Raw genomic sequence first — 27,000 nt, forward strand, 5'->3', positions numbered from 1 at the left:
TGTCTGGTACATTTTCTCTGAAAGAACAAGAATTGAAAGAAAAGCCACTATCATCCAAAATGACCCACATTTGTTAATTCTAGATATATGTTAAGGAAATGCAATGACCTTATCCAAATGCAAGGCTCCTTAAGCTGCCTTTACTTAAAAACTGGGCAGCTTTTACAATCGAAAACTAGAAATACAAGTAGTTTATAAAGTTAGCGTTCTAGTGATCAGTAAACAGTTGCTAAGTCATCAAAAGAAGTAGCCTTTGTTAGGCAACTTTAGCAATAAGTGAACTAATGCTATTTTAGGAACAGCAGAACTTCCCTACCTCGCAGAAAAGGGAAACTGGAAAATTGCACGAGCTGAAGAAAAATTTTTCACATGTTGCTTTTAGACATAAAACTCAATATTCTGGAAAGTCAGATTTCCGTTAAGAAGCTACTAAAGGAATTTCCTTTTTCATGATACACAGTGCGCGCGCACACAAAATAGAGAACCGAAAAGCTGTTTTAACGCAAAGAAACACTAACTTTAATGGGTTTCGGCACTTATGGACCAGCCGGACAATTCCCCTCTGACCTCGCGGGAAGCCACCGTCTCCCACCCTAGCAGGGTCCCAGAGCAGAGCGAGGTACGCAGGAGGGTTCCGCGCGGAGAACGCCGGCATCGCTGCCGCCCGGAAGGAACCCCCTAGCGGCCCACCTGCCCCCTCGCCGCCCCTGAGGCCCGGCCTGGCTCCCCGCCTGCACCCCCTCTGCTACCTTTCCGCCGGAAGAAGGACATGGCGGGGCCAGGGTCGGGGCGGAGGGCGCGGGGGGACTGTCGCGGGGAGGGCCCGGCTCCCCTCATTCAGCAATCAGCCCGGACTTCCGGGTCCGTAGCGGCCGCCACGCTAGTCCGAAATGAGACCCTTCTTCCGGGTGTGGGCCCTACCGCCTCCTCCAGAAACCCAGGCAGCTCCTGCCGCCATATTATCAACAAGCCGCCCGCCCGGAGTTCCGGTCCTTCGCAGCGCGAGGCTTCACGGGAGGCCGCGCTGCCGGCCCCGCCCCCCAGCTCCGCCCCTTTCGCCGGTACGGGGGCCACGCGTCTGCCCCGCCCATGTGACCTTGCGCGCTAGCGGCCCGCGCTCCTACGCGGCTACGGTTTCGCCGAGAGAGCGGCTGTCCCCGGCTAGCAGCCCTCTGGTACGTGGCTGCGGCCCTCGGCGAAGCAGCGCAGACCCAGTCCCTGCAAGCTAACGTTCTCACCGCGGAGCTGGGGTGGCGCGGCGCGTCTGGTGTGGGGTCCTGGACGTGGGCATCGTTCAGAGCGTGCCCTTCGGTAAGGCGGAGTCAATACTGCCGCACTCGGGCACAGCCCCCTCCCGTTTCTCGTTTTGGGCTCGCCAGCCGGCCAGCGCAGCTTTCCCCAGCACGCCAGCCCCTGCTCTCGGAGAGGAGCAGAACCCTGGCCCTGCGAGTTCAAGGCCAGGAAGGTATGAGGCAGACCCTGCTATATGCGGCTCTATTGACTCCTTTGGTCGCTGTGACCTCAGCAATGACAGAAGGAAAAGTGGAGTTATTTTCAGAACCAAATCCTTGCGAACGCTCAAATTCCAAAGGAACAAAAACAAAAGCCTCGCCGGCATTTACCAGGCAAACCCCAGTGAGATATCCTTCAAGGCTTGCCCAAAATGCCTTTTTCCAGTGAATCTTCTGGCCCTCCATCTGTCCCTAAAGCAGAGCGAAGCAAGCGTCCTAGCCTAAGTGCCTCTCACCACCCTGTGAGTGCGCTCAGCGACAGAGTAACTCAAAAAATGTTCACTGGGATTTATAATCAATGAAGTCCATCGTATGACAGATGGAGAAACAGAGGAACAGACGAAGAGACAACTTGTCGAAGATTACTCAGTGTTGAGTAGTGTTGAGACTGTAATAGAACCCGAGGTATTTTCACTATAATTAGAGCAAGTTAATAGATTTGTCTGTTTTGGTTCCAGGCATATAATCAGCTGATATTTATTGGAAGTTTATGAGGCGGAAGTACCTTACTAAAACCTTCAGATTAGTAGTAGTCCTCGGAATAAGTCTTGGTGTGGGGAAAAACTAGGTATGGAAAAATAGCCTGCTCAAGGTCACAGGCTAACTAGGGTGAAGCCTGGTTTTCAAACCTAAACAGTCTGCCCCCAGAGCCAAAGTCAAGCCTCTCCCACCCTAAAAAGAGTAAGTCTGGGCAGAAGCAAGGCACTGACAGAGGCTCTGGATGCCGTAGTGTAACCTACCCCTGAGGTCGTGCTGAAAATGACATCTGTCCTACTGTGTCCTCCCAGCCTCGAGGGGGCTGCAGGGGTGTCTAGGTGGTGTGCCTCACACACACACTCGGATTTCTCTGCTGATCAATATTAGGATTTAAGTGGTATCTAGCAAAGGTTTAAGCATAGGATGTCTACACTCCTAGCGAGAGAGCACAGTGCCCTTCTCTTGTTCCCTTCAGGAGTCAAGTCTCCTAATAGCAGCTTTTTGTATTTGTTAACTGATTGGTTGAGATGGAACGAGAGTACAAGAAACTTCCTGAATATCACCAGAATAGCAGTTCCAAGGAGTGTGGGGGGAGCCCTACTCCCTCCAAATCACAACTCCTTCCTCATTCTCTCCAGCTAAGTGTAGAATCAGTGAAAAAATGGAGTCCTGCCTTGCCTTAGTGTGATTATTGCTCATGAGTTGCTACTAGCAAAAATTCTGAAGCTGCCTTTAATTCCCCCAGGCAGCTGAATACATCCCAGTCACGTAATAATAGCTGTCACTATGTGTTAAGAACATAATGTGCTCTCAATGTACTATATCTCTTGATGCTTTGTAATCCCAATCTCTCTCGAACTTCTCCCCTACAAGAAAGACTCTGTGAGATGGCTACCATCATTACCCCCAATTTACAGATGATATCCTTGAGGCTCAGAGCAACTTACTCAGGATTACTGAGGCTAGTGAAGGGTAGAGACAGAATTTCAGTCACTGTCAGTCTGACTCCAAAGTCATTTGCTTATACCACTTTCTCCTATCTTTTCCTCTATCTCCAGCTAATACCCATTTATCTGATGTTCCAGCATGGAATGTCTATTAATTGGGTATGTATAAAAGGACAAGTGGTAACTAGCAGTGCAGATGCCTTCTGAACCATCACCCATTAAAGTGTTTATATGCTTAGGGAAGCTTTAAGAGTATTTTCATTTAATCTTGTGGAATTTGACAATTCACATATGAATCACATTTAAATAAAACAAGAATATAAAGATAGTCAAGAATATTACATTAGCCTGAATACCCAGTTGTGGCAAACTGATACTGTGCATTGCACTTCTAAGTTAATTTGTCAGACCCACTTTAATTTACAGGTAAAACAAAATAAAAATTTACCAGAAGGAATTCCTTTAATTATGTTCCTAATTTTCAGGGAATACTCTCAGTCTTTATACCAGTTTTATTAATTATAACAAAGCAGTGAGGTAAAATCAGCAAGTTAGTTATCACAAAGCCACAGGATAAAATTAATTTTCTATGACAAACACTGCTTAAAATCTAATGAACAGTGTTCTACAACAAATACTCTAAGAAATGTAGTTTTCTATATCAGACATTCATAACCTCAAGGAAACTATTCAAACAAATCTTTTGATATTACAGGAAAAGAAAGATCAAGGTGCTGCCCATGCTGGGGAGCTGAATGAAGTAGAGACGGAGCCACCAGTGGAGGCAGTACCTGGGGCAGAAACCGAAGCCAGGGCCAGAGACTGAGACAGGCAGATAAGAGTCTACTGCCCTGAAAAGTTTGGTATGAGCCCCTTTTTACCCCTGACATTCTGTTGTCATTATCTGGCCTCAATGAATTCATAATGAACTTGCCTGGAGCAGGGGACTCCCTACCCCTGGAGCTGAATCAAAGCATTTTGGGCTTGACATAATTTACTTCTTTATAGTGATAATCCTGCTAGATAAATGGGAGTTTAGTGCAAAGTTTCCCATCAAAGGAAACTGAAACTAGTAGGGGATTATAATAGGAATCTCTGAAATTTGCATAACAGAGACTGCTACCAATAACAGGTGAAGCAGGTAATTTGGACTAGCCACCTGTTGAAGAAAACTAAAAGATGTGTACAAAACATTAAAAGACATTGAGGCAGTAAGTAGGTAATAAGAATTGCTAGATGAAGATAGAGAAGAAAAACAACCTCATGAATTAAGGCCTACATTTGGGACTTCTTGCTCTTGGATGATCCACTGTTCATGGAAAAGAGACAGGACACTCAGCAGGCTCCTGGAAAGGTCTGTGGGCTTTGCAGCTCCTCTCAGCCTCTGTTTCATCGTGGCCTCTGCTGATCTGCAAATCCTGGGGATCATTCTGACACTGCTTTGCTGGGTGAATGTTCTGGTGTCCCTTACTTTGCCCCCGTGGAAGGTGACTGCCTTCATCGGCAACAACATCATGGTGGTCCAGGTGGTGTGATAGGGGCTGTGGATACCCTGTTTAGTGCAGAGCACCAACTAGATGCAGTGCAAGATGTACTACTCACTGCTGGTGCTGCCCCAGGACCTGCAGGCTGCCCATGCCCTCTGTGTCATCACCCTCTTTGTGACCCTGCTCAGCCTGCTGGTCTACCTTGCTGGAACCAAGTGCTCCACTTATGTGGAGGATGAGGACTCCAAGGCCCATCTGGGGATCTCACTTCTGGGATCATCTCTGTCATCTCAGGGGTCCTGATCCTGATACCTGTCTGCTGGAGGGCCCAAACCATCATCCAGGATTTCTACAACCCCCTGGTGGCTAAGGCCCCAAAACAAGAACTGGGGGCCACCCTCTACTTGGGCTGGGCAGCCTCTGGCCTTTTGTTACTGGGTGGGGAGGCTTTTCTGCTGCACCTGTCCCTCTGGGGGGTCCCAAGACTCCAGACATTACATAGCCCGCTACTCAGCATCTGCCCCACATGCCACCCCTCGGGGTCCCTCTGAGTACCCCACTAAGAATTATGTCTAATTCAGTTAGGGAAGTGGAGGCTCCCTTGATAGTGGAGCCTAACCCCCTGAGCTCGAGCCATTGAGGTAGTGATCTGTGGCAGCTTTGGGGTGGTTGTTATCTGTTTTTTGCTTTTTTTTTGGAGGGGTGTAATTTTTAATCCTTTTGGTAACCCAGCAAGAAACTTGGGCTCCCACCTGGGTTCTGCTGCTGGTGTTTTTCACCTTTGAGGGATGCAGACAAAGAGGCGATGCTTCCAAGTTTCTGGTTCTTTCTCCACCCTGGAGGACCCCTTCTTGGCAGTCAATCTGAAGCTGTGGGCCCAGGATGAAGGCTGCTCACTGTCCAGGTACTTTCTGCTTATCCCCAAGAGTTCCTACTGCTGTTGGAGCAGGTCCTGCCTGGGCTTGCAGGGACAAGCCTGCCTCTGCTGGTCAGGCCTCTGGAATCCTCAGGGATTCTTGAGCCTCACATAGCCTCTAGAAGAGCAGGTGATAAGTTACCAAAGAACCACTCACCTCAAGTCTTCTGACCTCTGGCACTTCCATCCTGAGTCACATTCCAGCTGTGCTGTAGACCATTGACCCACTCACCTCCAGCCCTTGCTCACTTTTGCCATGCCCTGCCCATACATACCAGTTTTTACTAAATAAAGTATCTCTGGTTACTTGCAAAAAAAAAGAAGAAGAAGAAAAAGAGACTGAGAAGCTAAGTGATGTTTTGATAGAGTAATATATTAGAGGACAAAAGTTAGACCCCAAAGCCTCTTTGGGTTGAGATTCTGAAAAAACTACACAAGAAGTGAACCAGCCCTTGCAGGGATTGCAACCCAGCTTCAAGTCATCTCTATGGCCCTGGAATCTTAATCCCTAACAGTAAATTAAGAAAATCCTGATTGCTGGATTCCTAGGTGCCTGATAGAAGCAAATGAAAACACTCTTGGAATAAGGTAACATAATCCATGGTCTCAAATTATTTCCACAATTTTTCAAATACAACATCTGGCACACAATCACAGAGACCAGGCACATAAAGAGACAAGACATTAGGAGCAAGAGCCAAGAGAAATCAGAAGCAATAGAAATGATCACACAGGAGCTTCAGATAGAATTATTGAATACAGGTTTTAAGATAATTGCTTACTATAATCAAGGACATAAAAAATAAGATTAGAAATTTTGTCAGAGAACTGGAAACTATAAAAACTTAAGAGTGCAAAGGCTTAAAGATGAAGGTGTGAGAGGTGAGACAGAAACCTCCTCCCAAAACCATATATAATATGAAAATATAGCAAATACATCTAATCCTCAAAGAGCAACAGGAAAGAAGGCTGTGGCAGACTGCCTACAACTGGGGAAAATAGCAGACCTCAAGGAAAAGGGTAAAATACCAAAGCTGTGATCTGGAAGGACCCAAGCCCTTCCCCACCTGAGATTGCAGGCAGAAGGAAGAGAAACAGTGGGGCAGAGGTGGAGGCCTAGGACTGCTAAACATCCAGGACTGGAGATCTGTTCTGGGAGCACAAACCTGCATTACATGGTGATCTGGAGAACACTAGGGTTGGAAAACTAAGACAGGCAGAATACTTGGAGAGACTGAGATTCCAGATGCTTATGGAAAACAGGTATCCACCACTGGCCACTCTGGGACAAAAGAAAGGTAGGCAGTCTGAGAGACTTCCTAACAGCTAGAGAGCTGCTAAAGGGGCAAGGATTTCACAGAGCTTACTGCTCAGGAGAAAGGACAGGTGGGCAAAATTGTCCAGACACAATCTACCCAGCAGGTTGGGAACATTCAGGAGCTTCAGGTTGCTCCACCCCCCAGCTACACAGCCATGAGGACCCAACCGTGAATGCAGCCTGCTGTGCTTTCCTCCCAGCTAGCACCAGCTTGCAAAACGGCTATCCCTGCCATTGCATCAGGCCAGCCAGAGTACCTGAAATGAAAAGGTACAAGGGAGGGATTTAAGAGCAGATTAGATGAAGTAGAGGAGACAGTAAATGAAATAGAAATTAGAGAATAGAAATACAAAGAAGCTGAGTCACAAAGACAAAAAAGGATCTCTGGGAATGAAAGAATATTGAGAGAACTGCATGACGAATCCAAACAGAAAACTATTTTCATTATAGGGGTACCAGAAGAAGAGAGAGAAAAGGGATAAAAAGTGTCTTTGAGGAGGCAAGTGCTGAGAACTTCCCCAATCTGGGGAAAGAAATAGTATCTTAGACTGTGGAAGTACACATATCTCCCAATACAAGGGGCCCAAGGAAGACAACACCAAGATACATAATAACTAAAATAGCAAAGATCAAGGATAAGGACAGACTTTTAAAAGCAGCTAGAGAGAGAAAAAAGGACCACATACAAAGGAAAACCCATCAGGCTATCATCAGACTTCTCAAAAGAAACCTTACAGGCCAGAAGGGAGTGGCATGATATATTTATTTAATGCAATGAAGCAGAAAGGCACTGAAACAAGAATACTCTTCCCAGCAGAATTATCATTTAAATTTGAAGGGGAGATTAAACAATTTCCAGACAAGCAAAAGCTGAGAGAATTTACCTCCCACAAATGATCTGTACAATGTATTTTGGAGGGATTGCTATAGAGGAAAGTGTTCCTAAGCCTAAATAGCTGTCATCAGAGGAAATAAAACCACAGTAAAGAAAGACCAATTAATTACTAAGCAGATGCAAAATCAAATCAACTACCCCCAAAGTCAGTCAAGGTATAGACAAAGAGTACAGTATATGATACCTAATATATAAAGAATGGAGGAGGAAGAAAAAGTAGGGGGAAAAAAGAACATTTAGATTGTGTTTGTAATAGCATACTGAATTAAGTTAGACTGTTAGATAGTAAGGAAGCTACTCTTGAATGTATGGCAACCACAAATCTAAAGCCAACAATGACAATAAGTACATATCTCTTGTTAATCACCCTAAATGTAACTGGTCTGAATGCACCAGTCAAAGACATAGAGTCACTGAATGGATAAAAAAAACAAGACCTGTCTGTATGCTGCCTACAAGAGACTCACTTCAAACCTAAAGACATTCACAGAATAAAAGTGAAGGGGTGGAAAAAGGTATTTCATGGAACTAAAAAGAAAAAAGCAGTTGCAGTACTTGTATCAGACAAAATGGACTTCAAAACAAAGAAAGTCACAAGAGACAAAGAAGGACACTACATACTGATAAAGGGGTCAATCCAACAAGAAGATATAACCATTATAAATATCTATGTACTCAACACAGGATCACCTACATATGTGAAACAAATACTAACAGAATTAAAGGGGGAAATACAATGCAATGCATTCATTCTAGGAGACTTCAACACTCCACTCACTCCAAAGGACAGATCAACCAGACAGAAAATTAGTTAGGAGACAGAGGTGCTGAATAACACAATAGAACAGATGGACCTAACAGACATTTACAGAACTCTATACCCAAAAGCAGCAGAATACACATTCTTCTCAAGTGCACATGGAACATTTTCAAGAACAGATCATATACTAGGCCACAAAAAGAGCCTCAGTAAATCAAAAAGATTGAAATTGTACAAACGATTTTCTCATATCACAAAGGTTTGAAACTAGAAATAAATTACATGAGTAAAATGAAAAATCCCACAAACATGGAGGCTTCACAACATGCTCCTAAATATTCAATTGGTCAATGACCAAATAAAAACAGAGAACAAGCAATATATGGAGACAAATGAGAACAATAATTCAACACTGCAAAATCCGTGGGACTCAGCAAAGGCTGTGCTAAGAGGAAAGTATATTGCAATACAGGCCTACCTCAGGAAAGAAGAACAATCCCATATGAACAGTCTAAACTCACAATTAACGAAATTACAAAAAGAAGAACAAATGATGCACAAAGTCAGTAGAAGGAGGGGCATAATAAAGATTAGAGCAGAAATAAATTAAGTCAAGAAGAATAAAACAATAGAAAGAACCAATGAAAGCAAGAGCCAATTCTTCAAAAAAGAAACAAAATAGATAAATCCCTAGCCAGACTTATCAAGAAAAAAAGAGAGTCTACACACATAAACAGAATCAGAAATGAGAAAGGAAAAATCACTACGGACCCTACAAAATTACAAAGAATTATTAGAGAAGACTATGAAAAACAATATGCTTACAAACCGGATAACCTAGAAGAAATGGACAACTTTCATCAAAAAAGAAACAAAATAGATAAATCCCTAGCCAGACTTATCAAGAAAAAAAGAGAGTCTACACACATAAACAGAATCAGAAATGAGAAAGGAAAAATCACTACGGACCCTACAAAATTACAAAGAATTATTAGAGAAGACTATGAAAAACAATATGCTTACAAACCGGATAACCTAGAAGAAATGGACAACTTTCTATAAAAATACAACCTTCCCAGGCTGACCCAGAAAAAAAAAACAGAAAATTGGAACAAACCAATTACCAGCAATGAAATTGAATTGGTAATCAAAAAACTACCTAAGAACAAAATCCCTTGACCAGATGGCTTCACCACTGAATTTTACCAACATTTAGTGAAGCTGTAACACCCATCCTCAAAATTTTCCAAAAAGTAGAAGAGGGGATACTTCCAAAGTCATTCTATGAAGCCAGCATCACTCTAATACCAAAACCAGGCAAAGACACCATGAAAAAAAGAAAATTACAGACAAATATCCCTGAAGAACATAGATGCAAAAATACTCAACAAAATATTTGCAAACCAAATTAAAAAGTACATAAAAAAGATCATCCATCATGATAAAGTAGGATTTATTCCAGGGATGCAAGGATGGCACAATATTAGAAAATCCATCAACATCATCCACCACATCAAAAAAAAAAAGGACAAAACCCACGTGATCATCTCCATTGATACTGAAAAAGCATTTGACAAAATTCAACATCTATTCATGATAAAAACTCTTAACAAAATGGGTATAGACAGCAACTACCTCAACATAATAGAGGCTATATATGACAAATCCATGGCTAATGTCATACTTAACAGGGAGAAGCTGAATGCCTTTCCTTTAAGATTGGGAACAAGACAGGGATGCCAACTCTCCCAAATTTTGTTAAGCATAGTACTGGAGGTCCTACAACACAAAGAAATAAAAGGCATCAGATTGGTAAGGAAGAAGTGAAACTGTCACTGTTTGCAGATGACAGGATATTGTACATAAAGAAACCCTAAAGAATCCATCCTAAAACTACTAGAACTAATAACTGAATTCAACAAAGTTGCAAGATACAAAATCAATTCATACGAGGAGCCAAGATGGTGGCATGAGTAGGGCAGGGGAAATCTCCCAAACTCATATATTTTTGAAAATACAACAAATACAACTATTCCTAAAAGAGAGACCAGGGGGTACAGTACAACAGGCAGGATACATCTACACCTGCGAGAACCCAGTGCCTCACAAAGGGAGTAAGATACAAGCAACGGCCCAGCGAGAACCAAGCGCCCCTCACCCCAGCTCCTGGTGAGAGGAAAGAAGTTGGAGCAGGGAGGGAGAGGGAGCCCAGGACTGCTAAATACCCAGCCCTAGACATCCACACTGGGAGCACAGACACACAGTGCATGGTATGCTGGATAGTAGAGAAACAGAACAGTACAACCTGCAAGTGAGTTCCCACAGCCAGCACCCCTGGGACAAAAGAAAGCGAGTGCCTTTTAAAAGTCTTAACGGGACAGGAGCCTCAGAGCTGGACGGAAGCATCCGAGCACACTCAGCCCAGCAGCCGGGAATCCCAGGGAACTCTGGGTGCCCTAACCCCATGGGCGGCAGTGCAGCTCTGAGGCCCCTCACAGTGATAAATATCATCCCGCCTGCTCCCCCTTTGGCACAGCACCACTGTAGCGGAGCAGCAGCCTGAGACTGGCCATGCCCACAGCAGCCACACAGAGCCTCCTCCATAGCCACCAGGGCCAGTCTCAGAGACCCCATCACCACACAGCTTCCCAGCACAAGCCACTAAGGGTCGCCGTCCTCACAGGAGAGGAAGGCAACGAGCAAGCAGGAAGAGACTTTGTTCTCCCAGCTAACACACGCACCAACTGCCCATGACTACCTCTATCACCATGAAAAGGCAGAAGAATTTGATCCAGACCCGATTCACACAGACATCCCCTGAGAGGGAACATGGGGAGATAGATTCAACCAATTGTCCTGAAAAAGAATTCAAAATAAAGGTCATAACTATGCTGATGGACCTACAGAGAAAAATGCAAGAGCGAACAGATAAAGTTGGGAGGGAGAATACAGAAATAAAACAATCTCTGGAAGCACTTAAAAGCAGAATGGACAAGATGCAATAGGCCATTAATGGAATAGAAATCAGAGAACAGGTATGCAGAGAAGCTGACACAGAGAAAGATAAAAGGATCTCCAGGAATGAAAGAATATTAAGCAAACTGTGTTACTAATCCAAACGGAACAATATTCACATTATGGGGGTACAAGAAGAAGAAGAAGGAGAGAGAAAAAAGTATAGAAAGTGTCTTTGAAGAAATAATTGCTGAAAAATTTCCCAAACTGGTGGAGGAAATATTATCTCAGACCACAGAAGCACACAGAACTCCCAACAGAAGGGACCCAAGGAGGACAACACCAAGATGCATAATAATTAAAATGGCAAAGATCAAGGACAAGGACAGAGTTACTAAAGGCAGCCAGAGAGAGAAAAAAGGTCACATACAAAGGAAAACCTATCAGGCTATAATCACACATCTCCACAAAAAGCTTACAAGCCCAAAGAGAATGACATGATATATTTTTTAATGCAATGAAACAGAAGGGCCTTGAACCAAAAATACTGTATCCAACACGATTATCATTTAAATATGAAGGAGGGACTAAACAATTCCCAGACAAGCAAAAGTTGAGAGAATTTGCCTCCCACAAACCACCTCTACAGGGTATTCTAGAGGGACTGCTCCAGATGGAAGCACTCCTAAGGCTAAATAGATGTCACCAGAGAAAATAAAATGACAGCAAAGTAAGCAGACCAACCAAATACTAAATAAAGGTAAAAAATAAAATCAACTACCCACAAAAGCAGTCAAAGGAAACACAAAAGAGCACAAAATAAAACACCTAACATATAAAGAATGGAGGAGGAGGAATAAGAAGGGTGAGAAATAAAGAATCATCAGACTGTGTTTATAATAGCTCAATAAGTGAGTTAACTTAGATGGTAAGATAGTAAAGAAGCTAACCTTGAACCTTTGGTAACCACGAATCTAAAGCCTGCAATGGCAGTAAGTACATATCTTTCAGTAATCACCCAAAATGTAAATGGACTGAATCTACCAATCAAAAGACACAAAGTAATAGAATAGATAAAAAAGCAAGAACCATCTATATGCTGCTTACAAGAGACCCACCTTAAACCCAAAGACATGCACAGACTAAAAGTCAAGGGATGGAAAAAGATATTTCATGCAAACAACAGAGAGAAAAAAGCAGGTTTGCATTACTAGTATCAGACAAAATAGACTTCAAAACAAAGAAACTAACAAGAGATAAAGAAGGACATTAAATAATGATAAAGGGCTCAGTCCAACAAGAGGATATAACCATTATAAATATATATGCACCCAATACAGGTGCACCAACATATGTGAAACAAATACTAATAGAATTAAAGGGGGAAATAGAATGCAATGCATTCATCTTAGGAGACTTCAACACACCACTTACTCCAAAGGACAGATCCACCAGACAGAAAATAAGTAAGGACACAGAGGCACTGAACAACACACTAGAACAGATGGACCTAATAGACATCTATAGAACTCTACATCCAAAAGCAACAGGATACACATTCTTCTCAAGTACACATGGAACATTCTCCAGAATAGACCACATACTAGGCCACAAAAACAGCATCAGTAAATTCAAAAATATTGAAATTCTACCAACCAACTTCTCAGAACACAAAGGTATAAAACTAGAAATAAATTGTACAAAGAAAGCAAAAAGGCTCACAAATACATGGAGGCTTAACAACATGCTTCTAAATAATCAACGGATCAATGAGCAAATCAAAATAGAGATCAAGCAATATATGGAAACAAAGGACAACAACAACACAAAGCCCCAACTTCTGTGGGATGCAGCGAAAGCAGTCTTAAGAGGAAAGTATATAGCAATCCAGGCATATTTAAAGAAGGAAGAACAATCCCAAATGAATAGGCTAATGTCACAATTATTGAAATTGGGAAAAGAAGAACAAATGAGGCCTGAAGTCAGCAGAAGGAGGGACATGTTAAAGATCAGAGAAGAAATAAATAAAATTGAGAAGAATAAAACAATAGAAAAAAATCAGTGAAACCAAGAGCTGGTTCTTCGAGAAAATAAACAAAATAGATAAGCCTCTAGCCAGACTTATTAAGACAAAAAGAGAGTCAAGACACATCAACAGAATCACAAATGAGAAAGGAAAAAACACAATGGACCCCATGGAAATACAAAGAATTATTAGAGACTACTATGAAAAACCTATATACTAACAAGCTAGAAAACCTAGAAGAAATGAACAACTTCCTAGAAAAATACAACCTTCCAAGTCTGACCCAGAAAGAAACAGAAAATCTAAACAGACCAATTACCAGCAATGAAATTGAAGCGGTAATCAAAAAACTACCCAACAGCAAAACCCCCAGGCCAGATGGATTCACTGCGGAATTTTATTAGACATACAGAGAAGACATAATACCCATTCTCCTTAAAGTTTTCCAAAAAAATAGAAGAGAGGGGGAATACTCCCAAACTCATTCTATGAAGCCAACATCAGCCTAATACCAAAACCGGGCAAAGACCCCACCAAAAAAGAAAATTACAGACCACTATCCCTGATGAACATAGATGCAAAAATACTCAACAAAATATTAGCAAACCAAATTCAAAAATACATTAAGAGGATCATACACCATGATCAAGTGAGATACATCTCAGGGATGCAAGGGTGGTACAACATTCGAAAATCCACCAACATCATCCACCACATAAACAAAAAGAAGGACAAAAGTCACATGATCATCTCCAGAGACAGACACTGAAAAAGCATTTGACAAAATTCAACATCCTTTCACGATAAAAACTCTCAACAGAATGGGTATAGAGGGCAAGTACCTCAACATAATAAAGGCCATATATGATAAACCCATAGCCAACATCATACTGAACAGCAAGAAGCTGAAAGCTTTTCCTCTAATATTGGGAACAAGACAGGAATGCCCACTCTCCCCACTGTTATTCAACATGGTACTGGAGGTCCTAGCCATGGCAATTAGACAAAACAAAGAAATACAAGGAATCCAGATTGGTAAAGAAGAAGTCTAGCTGTCACTATTTGCAGATGAGATGACATTGTACATAAAAAACACTAAAGACACCACTTCAAAACTACTAGAACTAATATCAGAATTCAGCAAAGTTGCAGGATACAAAATTAATACACAGAAATCTGTTGCTTTCCTATACACTAATGATGAATGAGCAGAAAGAGAAATCAGAACAATTCCATCCACAATTGCATCAAAAACAATAAAATGTCTAGGAATAAACCTAACCAAGGAAGTGAAAGACCTATACCCTGAAAACTATAAGGCACTCTTAAGAGAAATTAAAGAGGACACTAGCAAATGGAAACTCATCCCATCATCTTGGCTAGGAAGAATTAATATTGTTAAAATGGCCATCGTGCCTAAAGCAATCTACAGATTCAATGCAATCCCTATCAGAATACCAACAGCATTCTTTAATGAACTGGAACAAATAGTTCTAAAATTCATATGGAACCACCAAAGACCCCGAATAGCCAAAGCAATCCTGAAAAGGAAGAATAAAGTGGGGTGGGGGATTATGTTCCCTGACTTCAAACTCTACTACAAAGCCACAGTAATCAAGACAATTTGGTACTGGCACAAGAACAGACCCATAGATCAGTGGAATAGAATAAAGAGCCCAGATATAAACCCAAATATATATGGTCAATTAATATATGATAAAGGAGCCATGGACCTACAATGGGGAAATGACAGCCTCTTCAACAGCTGGTGTTGGCAAAGCTGGACAGTGACATATAGGAGAATGAAATTGGATTACTGTCTGACTCCATACACAAAAGTAAACTCGAAATGAATCAAAGACCTGAATGTAAGTCATGAAACCATAAAACTCTTAGAAGAAAACATAGGCAAAAATCTCTTGAATATAAACATGAGCAACTTTTTCCTGAATACATCTTCTTGGGCAAGGGAAACAAAACAAAAATGAACAAAAGGGACTATATCAAACTAAAAAACTTCTGTACAACAAAGGACATCTTCAGTAGAACAAAAAGGCAACCTACAGTATGGGAGAATATATTTTTAAATGACATATCTGAAAAAGAGTTAACATCCAAAATATATAAAGAGCTCACATGCCTCAACACCCAAAAGCAAATAACCCTATTAAAAAATGGGCATAGATCTCATCACTTATTGCTGTCTATTTGCTTAAAGCCATCCTAGGGGGGATGTAACATGGTCTTATAGTTTGGATTCACACTTCTTCAGTGGCTAATGATTCTGAGATTCTTATTGGCCATATATATATCTTTTGGAACAGTGAGGGGTGGTGGGTGTGTTCATTATGTTGATTGTGGTGATGATCTCACTAGTGTATACATACGGCAAAATTTATCAAATTGTAAATTATATGTAGTTTGTTGTATGCCAATTATCTGTTTTCAATATTGTATCTCAGTAAATCCTATTGTTTCAAAAGGTAAAAAAAAAAAAAAAAAAAAAAGGGCAGAGGATATAAACAGGCAATTCTCCAAAGAAGAAATTCAGATGGCTAACAGGCACATGAAAAGAAATGCTACATCGGTAATTATCAGGTAAATGCAAATTAAAACCACCTTGAGATATCACTTCACATCAGTTAGGACGGCCAACATTGAAATGACTAGGAACAACAAATGCTGGCCAGGATGCAGAGAAAGAGGAACCCTCCTACACTGCTGGCAGGAATGTAAATTAGTTCAACCATTGTATAAAGCAACATGGAAGGTTCCTCAAAAAACTAAAAGTAGAAATACCATTTGACCCAGGAATTCCACTCCTAGGAATTTTCTCAAGGAAAGCAAGATCTCAGATTCAAAAAGACATATGCACCACTATGTTTATTGCAGCATTATTTACTATAGCCAAGAAAATGAAGCAACCTGAGTTTCCATCAGTAGATGAATGGATAAAGAAGAGGTGGTACATATGCACAATGGAATACTATTCATCCATAAGAAAGAAAGAAATCCTACCATTTGCAACAACATGGATGGAGCTAGAGGATATTATGCTCAGTGAAATAAGCCAGGCAGAGAAGGACAAGTACCAAATGATTTCCCCCATTGTGGAGTATAACAACAAAGCAAAACTGAAGGAACAAATCAGCAGCTCCAAGAACGGACTAGCAGTTACCAAAGGGAAGGGGTGTCGGAGGGTTGGTTGGGTGGGAGGTAGAAGAGAATGAGGGGTATTATGATTAGTACACATGGTGTGGGGGTGATCATGGGGAAGACAGTGTAGTACAGAGAAGGCAAGTAGTGTCTCTGTGACATCCTGCTACACTGACAGACAGTGACAGCAGTGCAGTTTTGGGGGAGGTCTTGATAATATGGGTGAATGTAGTAATCACATTGTTTTTCATGTGAAACCTTCATAAGAGTGTATACCAATGATACCTTAAAAAAACAGTGTATACAAAAAAGCAACTAGGAATTCTAGGACTGAAAAAGTTTTCTAGTGAAACTAAGAATTAAGTAGATGGATCTGTAAGCATAGTTATAGCTAAAGAGAGAATTTTTGAACTGGAAGACAGTTCAGGAGAATATATCCAGAATGGAGCATGTAATAAGGGTAAGAAACATAGAGAATACAGTGAGTTTTATCATATGTTTGATCAAAGTCCCAGAAAAGGAAAAGAGAGAAAATACAGCAGAATTATTTGAAACATTAATAGCTGACAAGTTTCCTGAGGTGACGACAGAAACTAACCTTCCAGTTCAGGAATCACTATGAACTCCAAAAAAGCACATTAAATAAAAACTAAGGAAATCTGAGAAAAATATGGACTTTAGTTGAAAATATCATATCAGCATTGGCTCATTAAATGTAAGATGTTAATAGGGGAAACTAGGTTCAGGGTATATGGGAACTTTCTGTACTAGCTTCTTAATTTTTCTGTTAGCCAAACTGTTCTGAACAATAAAGTATTAAAATTTTTTGAAGGCAAAAAAAACCATTATGAACTCCAACCAAAACAAATAAAAAGGTATTCATACTACATTATTAATAATGAAACCTCAGGAAATAAGAAAAAACAAAAATTATTAGAAATAGCTGGGGGTGAGGAAAAAGATTACCTTCAAAGGACTGACACTTAGGCAGCTTATTTTGAACAGCTACATTGGAAGCTAAAAGACTATGGAATTGAATCTTCAGTGTGCTAGAAAAAGTAACTACCAACCTGGATTCCTATACCTGTCAAGAAAATATTTCAAAGATCAGACATTTTCAGAACAACAACAAAATTGTCACCAGCAGACCTCACTAGAGGATACTCTAAAGAATTTACTTCAGGCAGAGGCAAAATGATATAATATGGAAAGTCTGAGATGCAAGACATTATACCCAGCAAAATGGTAAATATGTGGATCAATATAAATATTTAACAATAACATTGTGAAAGTAAACAACTGTGAAGTTAGGAGTGACAGTCTACACAAGATCATTCTTACTTCTGACACTGACTGCAGGTTTGGGAATCCCCAAGACCATCCTTAGTTTTGATTATTTGCTAAAAGCTTTGTAAAACTCACTGAAAGCTGTTATACTCATAGTTGTAGTTTATTACTGCTAAAGGATACAGATTAGAATCAGCCAAGGGAAGAAATGCATAGAAGAATCCAGGGAAGTACCAAACTCAGTTTCCAGTTGTTCTCTCCCCATGGAGTCAGGAAAGTATTACTTTCCCAGCAAATGCATGGAGTATTGCCAACCAGGGTTGCTTACCCATGCTTTGGTGTCTAAAGTCATTACTGGGGCTCTATCACATAAGCATAGTTGAATGCCCTTGTAGCTGATCTCAGTCACTAGCCCCTCAAGAGGTCTCACTGTGACCCAAGCTGCCACCCCAAGTCACATTGTTACTATTTGACTGGCCCAAGGCCCCCATTGAGAACAAAAATACTCCTCTCAGGCATGACATTCAAAGGACCTAGAGATGACTGCCCTGCAGCCAAGAGCTAAGGCCAAATCTCTCTGTGGGCAAGCTAAATTATTTTCTACACAAACATCTAACAGGTTTAAAATATTTACCAATATAGCAGCCCCTGAAACTTTGTAGGGCTTCTATCCCATCCTCAGGCATGTATGTGTCTTACCAGGGCTTCTAGAATACCTGTCATTAGTTAGCATGATATCATCAATATAGTGCCCCAGTGTGATGTTCTGCAGAATGTCCAAACAATGAAAGGTTCTTCAGATCTGCACTGTCCAATGTGGTAGCCACTAGCTTCATGTAACTATTCAGCACTTAAAGTTAGCCTTTGGCTAACTGAATTCAGATGTGCTACAAGTGTAGAGTACACACTAGATTTTGAAGACTTGGAATGAAAAAATAAAGTAAAACATCTCATTAATATTTTTATATTGATTACATGTTGAAATGATAGTATTTTAGATATGTTGGGCTAAGTAAGTATACATTATTTATGTCACTTATTGCTTTTTTATCTTTTATATTATTACTAAAATTACATATGTGACTCACATATTTTTATTATATAACATTGCTTAGGCTTTCTAGTGTCAACTAGATAGGCCATGAGGTGCCCAGATGGAACATTATTTCTGGATATGTCTGTGAGAGTGTTTCTAGATGAGATTTGTATTTGAATTGGTGGACTCAGCAATACAGATTGTCTGCCCCAATGTAAGTGGGCATCATACACTTACTGAGGGCCTGAATAAAACAAAAGGTGGAAGAAGGAATTTATTCCTTTTTTTTCTTACTTCACTGCTTGAGCTTAGACACCTCTTCTTATCACCTTCTACTCTCAGACTGGGAATTACACCATCAGCTCTCCTGGTTTTTAGGCCTTCAGACTTGGACTGAATTATGCCATTGGCTTTCTTGGGTCTGTGGCTTACAGATAGCAGACTGTGGGGACTTCTCAGCCTCCAATATCATATGACCCAAGCCCTTGTAATAAATCAATCTCTCTCTCCCAGTTTTGTTTCTCTGGAGAACTGTGACTAATACACTGAGAGCAGTAGAGTAACATGGGCTGAACAAGATTGAATTTGTGCTGTTCTCCATGCCAGGTGAATGCAAACTACTTTTGATGCTCCTCAATGGATTTTGAAAATAACGCATTTGCTAGATCAATAGCCACATACTAAATGCCAGAGGCTGTGTTAACTGGAATGTTAACTAAAATTAGATAGATCTTGGTCAGATTTATGGTAGTCTACCATAACCCACCATGATCCATCTGGGTTTTGCAGGGACTGTATGCCAGTGAATGAAATGGAAAATAGAATGAGAACCACTACCCATTCTATAAATCTTTGAGGGAGGCACTAATCTATCATTTCACCCAGGATGCAGTATTGCTTGATTTATCATCTTGGCTGGGGTAGGAGCAATTTCAGGGCCTTCCACTTGAACTTCCCTTCTCTTTTTCCTTTTTTTTTTTAATTTAATGACTTCTACTTACTAGCCTGGGAAACCAAAGTAAGGAAATGCTAGGAATGCCAAATACTAGGAAAACCCATCCTGATTATGCCTCGTAATCAAGCATGGATTATGGTCTTGTGGTCATGGGAGAAGACCACAGGGCGGGTCTGCAAACCTATTGGACTGTGGTGAGATGGACTTGGGGCCAGGGCTCCATTTAATTGCTGGACCTTCAAATTCCCCCCACTTTAATAAGAAGCCATGATAGTGTTTTGGGACCTTTGTATCAGCTCAGACTCTCAATCCAATACCCCTTGAGGAATCTGAGTATTCCCTTTTTTCCAGTTGACAGTTTCTCTGGTGAATGACTGAAGGCCTGTTTGGAAAAAGGACTGGGAGAAAAGCTACTAAGTATATTTGTTATGGCATTTCAGGGTTTTTCCTCAAGGATTCCCAGCCTCCCTTTCAATTGCTAGGCTTAGATCTTAGAATTCTCTCAGGTTTAGAAACTGATGAAAGATCATGACTTTTCTTTCATGGAAGTCGTATCAGCCTTGTGATATCTGATTTTGATCTTTTGATTATATATAAATCTAACATTACCCTTGTTTTCTGCCTATTTTAATCTATTCTGGCTGCTACAACAAAAATACCAAAGAGTGCTTGGCACAAACAACAAACATTTATTTCTCACAGCTCTGGAGTCCAAGATCAAGGCATCAGCAGGTTTGGCATCTGGTGAGAGCCCGCTTCCTGGTTTGTAGATGGCCCTCTTCTCTCTGTGTCCTCACAGGCAGGAGGGACAAGAGAGCTCTCTGGGGTCTCCTGTACAAGGGTGCCAATCGCTCTCATGATGGTTCTCTGATGACCTAGTCACTTCCCAAAGGCCTTACCGCTTGATAGTGTCCTACTGGCAGGTTAGAATTTCAACATGTGAATTTGGGGCAGACAGACACTCAGTCTGTAACACTGTCCATCTATCTCGCTTCAGAAACATTATCATTTTTAGCCATTCCCACATATCCCTGTGGGTCAAGGCCCTCTTGGTACCTTTCCCACCTATGTTGTAATTACATCAACTGTGTCTCTAACAGTTTAGGGCTGTCACACGGGCTCTGCTATTCTGGAATCCTGTTATGACCATTACACTAGGGAAACCAGTTCTACAACAGCATCTCCTACGATAAATCCTGGGCCCCATTCAAGTTCTCAGTGACCCAGTGACCTTCTCACTAATTCATTCCTTACTGTTTTAGAGAAGGGAGTCACTTCTGGGACATTCCAGGAAACAGCTGATGGAGCCTCTGGCATGACTTAATACATTCTGATATTCCCATCTCTCTGACTGCAATTGTTAGCTCTCTTGCATGTCCAACCTGCTCCATGCACAGGCCAATTGCTAAAGAAAGACCACAGACAAAAGTCATTGGGTTTGCAGCAGGAAACTGCCAGGTTAGAGGGCACAGTCATAGTACGTGTCTGCTGCATTATACCAATTCCTACTTTGGACCTAGGGAAATAGCCACGAGGTGGATCTGAACACTCACTGGGCCCACTGTCAACTAGACAAGTCAGGACTCAGTTATCATCTGGCCTTTACAAACTTTCATTCCAAGCACAGGAGCACATAATGTCTTGGGTCTTCTGGTTTTATCAGTCTTATGTCAGATCACATAGTCCTTGGAAATTCTGGGTATGCTCCTTTCACTGGTGAATAGTTAGCCTGGAAAACGACCTCAAGCACCTGCCTCAGCTGAGGTCATGGCACAGTCTTTTCTGGGAGAAGGGGGCTTGAGGAGTCTGCAGATTCATGCTTCTCAGGCTTATCCACGCCAATCCCCCTTTCACAGCTCAGATTCTACTCTTACCCATAGGGCTATGACTTTGACAAACAGACCCTTCAAGACGACACCTTCTCTTTTTTCAACTCTGCCATTCATACAGTCAGATCCTAGGCCTGCTCTTCAGCAAAGTCTGTCCTGCAACTGCTTCTTAAAAGCTGCCAAAGGAGCCCTGGGCTTTCATAGTGTGACTGGATTGGCAATTGGCTACCCAGAGCCCACCCTTTCCAGTTTTCAACCAGAAGCCCACTACTCCACAGTCATTAGAAGTATCATTGCTCCATACAATTTAAATGCCACAGCTACCACTTATTGCAAACTTCCTCTCAATTAATCATAGGTGAAAGCCTGAGTGATTGTGATGCATGGGCATCCCCCCTGCTTGCATGGGGTTATTTGCATCTCTGCTCACCACCATAGTGTTTCTATTGCTGTCCTTCTGGTGAATAATCTAACTCCCAAACCTCAGCCACCCAGTTAGGCTTAGCCTGGGTTCCCCAGAAAGCAAATCCTCTGGCAGAGGGCTGATGGCAGGGCTATGTGAAGAGCACAAGTGAGGGACAAGGGGAGTGAAGCCGACAAGGAGGGAGAGTCAGTGTGAAGTGATTGTATTGAGGCCTGACACTGAAGTAGGAAGGATTGCTGGGTCAGTGGGATTGTGCCCCAAAACTTGCATAAACTGTACCCACCCTCTCCCATTGATCAACAATTCACCCTCAACTAGGGCATTAATTCTCTTGCACTTCAGGGCTGTGCCTGTAGACCCCAGGCCATTGCCAATTGGAAGCCCAAAACAGAGAAATAGGTAGGGGTGGGAATTGAGGTACTGTCAGGTTCCCCCTGCGTGAAGCTGTCCAGAGCCCAGGCAGAGCTGGAACGAGAGCCAGATGAGACCAAAGGGTCTGCTGGGGCCCAAGAGAGGGATCAGAAGCAGTGGGTGAACACATGCTCCACCCCAGCTCCAGACCAGCAAATTCAGAGTGGCCAGGAATGAAGCCAAGTTTCAAAGTTTCATGGGTACTAGGGTATCTGAAGGGCCCATAAGTTTTGTTGGGAAGGAGCTCAGTTTAGAGACACAGGGAAGTCAGAGTGAAAACAAAATCAAGAAAGCAAAGTATTAGGCAGGCTACTGAAGAGCACGATCGAACAGCTACAGTCCTGTCCTTGTCACTCAGGCAATGGGGACTTGCAAGCCAAATCATAGCTCTCAGTTGCCCCTCCCTCTATGTGGAGTAGAACAGAAAGAGAGAAGACCTGTGCTTAAGCCTAGAAGATTGATGAAATAGCAAAGTAACACCACTGGAAGAGCACAGATACAAAACACAGTAAGTTGAGCAGTGAGACAGCTTTATTTAAGGCAAAGAGTACACACTCAAAGAAAGGGGAGTGCAGGCAACTTCAGAGAGGAGGTGTGCTTAAGGGTTTAGGGTTTGGAGTTTTATAGGGCCTTCTGGATAGGGGTCAACATAAGGCATGATGTATACAGGTGGTTCATAATTCCTTTGAAGTTTTATCTTAAGAATAGGGTTATTTAGGTGACTGCGTTGGTCCAGATCTCAGCATTCTTTATTCACATGGGTTCATCTAAACTCCAGAGGTCTATCTCCCTTCCTGGTTACAAAGTTAGTTAATCGATTAAGGGCATGGAAGAAGAGGAAGAACAGCATATAGATTAAGATAAAGAATAAGAAGGACCTTTTTCGCAGGCCAAGTAGATTTTATAATGGCATGACCCTTGTCCCATTTCCCTGCCCTACCTCATGGGGCAGGGAAGTCCTTGATTGACAGTCTTTGGCCCTGGAGGCCTGATATAATTGGTACAATGAAGACATGGGCTGTGCTCTGATGTTTTTCTTTATCTGGGAAATTGTTTTTCATCTGGGGAATATCCTGACATTCCAAGTCACTTCCGGCCTTTGAAACTTCAACTAATTAACTAATTCTGTGAGCCCTTTCTGGCTCTCTGGTTTTATCTGGTAAATTTTTTGAGTCCTTTTTAATGAACATTACTGGCTTTATTTTCTTTCTACCCACTTATGTCTGTCTTTCTGCCTAACAGTTTGGCTGTGCATATCTTTCATGTGTTGCTGGGAGTGAGGGCCACACAGAAACTGAGTAAATGGAATGCTGGAATAACCTGTTTGGGCTGTCATTGTTTTATACATACAAGAGGGGCAGTGGAGTCATGTCTATCCCATCAGGAGCAGCTGAGCCTCCAGAGTCAGTGTTACCACATTTATGGCCCTTGCATGGTCCCTTATCCAGGATGTCTCATATATTTCACAGAGAACCCTACAATCAGTGTTTGTCACAACTAGAAGGGATCTTAGCAATGGCCTCACAGAGGCCCCACGCTCTATGGATCAGAAATCTGAAGCCTCTCATGGTGTAATAATAACAATTACCACCACAGTGTTACTTTCAGCTGTCATTTTTTGAATACCTACTAGACATACCGGTTTAAAAATTAATCCCCATAAGAATTCTAATTTTGCAGATGAAAAAGAGGCTCTGGTCTAACTAGTCTGGGTTATTCTAATGACTAGAATATAGAGACTGATGTTTAACCCGAAATTGTTTTGTCTCCCTCCCCACAAAAAAGGAGACTGGTAGGCCTGAACCTTTGTAAGCAATCTTCTTGTCCCCCTCCCTTGATTTCCTATTTAGCCTCATTTTAAATGAAGTTGGATGATATTTCTCCCATGCTCTGTCATTAGGAGGATCCATTCTCTGATACTCAGTATCTAGATAAAAAGAGTAAGAGATTAACATTTGCTGAGTGCATACTGTATGCCAGATATTGTCCAAGGGACTTTTCATTTAATTAAAGTAGCGTTGCACTTATTTCTCACAAAGCCTGGGATTGTTATGTGCCTCATTTTATAAATGAGAAAACAAGTCTTCAGAGAGATTAAATGAATTGCCTAAGATCTTTCAGCTAATAAAAGGCAGAGCCAAGGATTGGAACACAGTTGTCTGCCTCCAAAGCCCTTTTTCATTATACCATGCTCCATAAAAATTTGGTTTGGCCAATTTAGTGGTTCATTTCATTCGAAAACAATAACCAGATTTCACAGGGGTGTCTTTTTGAGAATGTAAGTGCCTGAGAGGTTTTCAGCCCTCTATTTTCTCACTTAAGCTTCCTCTCTTTGCCCTGACCTAGGAGAACCAGAAGGCAAGTGTGATGCATGGGGCTGCATGCAGAAATGAAGGACACTCACAGAAAGCTTTTATTCTCAAGTCAAGCAAGGCCACAGAAGGCAGAGGATAGAACACACCTGAAGTGGGGTTCAGTGAATAGAGAAGCTCAAGAATGAACCTGCTATCCAAAAAATATCCAAGTGTATAACTGCTTTTTGCCTCAAATGTTTGTGAGAATTCTTTTATAACAGGTGAATGCCCAGAGAAACAGCCTTTGACCTTGCTGCATCAGGCAGCAGTCAGCTATATATTCAGGCAGAGATAACAGTAACTAGCCACTCAGTCTTGTGCACACACTTAGAGCAGGCTTCCAGAACCAGGTGAGCTGGCTGATTGTGCTGCCAGGGGGCTGGGAAGACCAGAGCTGTATCCGCCTTGCAAAGAAAAGTGAAAAGAGGGATGGTGAGGCCCACATCCTAGGAAGGAAGGGTGGTCCTGTTTGAGGGGTGGTCTGCATACAAAGGGGCAGAGGGGCTCCTTGATTGGTCTTTCCTCACTGGCAAATGCAAAGCAAGGTGAGCCTCTCTCTTAACAGTTGGATTTCCAGTTACAACAATTGGATTGGCAAGGAGAACTGGTTCCAGGCCACAGTGATCACCATTCCTTAAATATTTTCTGAGTTGTCTATTTACAAGTCTGTTTTTAAAAGATGGTACCTCATACCAGAAAGAATGTAGGTTTGGGGACATTAGTTATCTGAATCCCTACCCCCCAATATTTGTCCTTGGTTAAATTACTTACCCTTGATGAGTGGCATCTGTAAAGTGGAAATATCACCTACCTCAGAGGGGGGTTGTACATTTAAAAATATATATTGAAAGTGCCTAGAACAGAGTTAGGATTATGGATGTCATTCAACAGATAGTTGCCTCTACTGCTGTCATTGTTGCAAATGGTTGTATTGCTTTTGTTACTTATGTTGAAGGTTTAACCCCTGTTCTAGGCCCTGGGATAGATGCATAGAAGATTAGACACCTGTTGCTGCTCTTGAGAAGTGCATTCTACTAGAAGAGACACATACCTGCAGAAGTATCTTCAACTCCAGAGGGAGCTGGCTCCAGCCGACTCATTTGCATATGGTACCCTGGGTGTTCTGAACACCTAGGTAGAGACTGGAGGGGGTTGGAGAGAGGGGCGTGGCTGCTCTTGGGGTCTGCAGAAAGAGACTCGGTTGGAAGGATTCTGAGACAGGAGCCCGTAGCCACAGGGTGTGAGGGAGAGAGTGGTCTCTGCAGAGCAGTGGGACTTGAGGGACTAGAGGAAATCTCTGGGCAAGAGTTTGTGGGAACTGCCACAAGCAGGGAGCACAAACCCATGCTCTCCCAGCTCCACAATGTAAGTATTGCAGAGTTTACTGGGGACACAGCCTATAAGCAAAGAAGAGTCAGAGCACACCATTATGGCCCAGGCCCAGGCTGCGCAAGGACAAATCTGCAGTCTGACAGAGTCAGGCTGCTTCCTCCCGCAAAGAGGACTGCACACCAGAGCCCCCACAGTGAGGACTCAGCAGTCAAAAGATAGGATAGAGTTATTTCAGGTGACATTTAGATGAAGTCGTGTTTTGATAGGCTTGGAGCAAATCAGGACTGTGTGTTAAGGGTCAACATTAGGTCTTGACTTTGACATGGATCCAGAACCTTGTTTCTTCAGAAACAATAAATGAAAATAGTTTTGATATGGTTCCTATATTGTTCTGATATGGTTCCATATCAGAAGATAAAGATGGATATTAGGAGCAACAAAACAGTTTCTGCCACAGTAGCAAAGCTCAGATTTAAACATGCATCTCTCTGACCCCCAAATCAGTGCTCTTGTGAAAATTAATAAAGGGAAATGTCACTGACATGGTGTCCAGAGGCCAGCAAGACAATCTCTCACACCCACCCCTCCTTGTCAGTTGCAGACTCAACCAGAAGAGGTGGACATTGCAAGACCATAATACTTTGGCCACTACTTTACTACTCCAGCAGGAGAATGGAAGATTTCCTCCTCCCCCAGGAACAGCCCAACCAATTGGAGACTATCAAAAATCAGCCAATGAGAAGTCACTACTGTTCAACTCTCAGTTTATTCCAGTGGACTTTTTGTTTGTAACAGTGCTTCCATCTCAGCCCTTTCCTCCATAAAAGAGCTGTTTTTCTCCTTTGTTCTCTGGAACTTGACTGTTTTTGCAGTAGCTTGCTTGTCCCAAATTGCAATTCTCTGCTATTCCCTAATAAACCTATT

The 27,000-nt window shown here is 42.1% G+C and overlaps 1 protein-coding gene and 1 pseudogene across 6 annotated transcripts in view; one reads left to right on the top strand and one right to left on the bottom strand.

Annotated features, from left to right (window-relative positions):
* AKAP10 (A-kinase anchoring protein 10) overlaps positions 1 to 1,008 on the bottom strand; it is a 77,496-nt gene extending 76,488 nt beyond the window's left edge. For 2 of the 6 annotated variants that reach the window (XM_073234741.1, XM_037012955.2), the window contains exon 1: positions 750 to 1,008. In XM_073234741.1, coding sequence (XP_073090842.1) covers positions 750 to 837 — 88 coding nt within the window. In that variant the 5' untranslated portion in view covers positions 838 to 1,008. The remainder of the gene's footprint in view (positions 1 to 749) is intronic. The other 4 variants (XM_037012950.2, XM_037012947.2, XM_037012958.2 and 1 more) reach the window with 2 other exon arrangements.
* A 3,209-nt stretch (positions 1,009 to 4,217) lies between these two features.
* On the top strand, positions 4,218 to 27,000 carry LOC118971450 (claudin-6-like; annotated as a pseudogene).

This window comes from Manis javanica, chromosome 4 (genome assembly GCF_040802235.1).
Source record: "Manis javanica isolate MJ-LG chromosome 4, MJ_LKY, whole genome shotgun sequence".
NCBI classification, from domain to species: domain Eukaryota; kingdom Metazoa; phylum Chordata; class Mammalia; order Pholidota; family Manidae; genus Manis; species Manis javanica.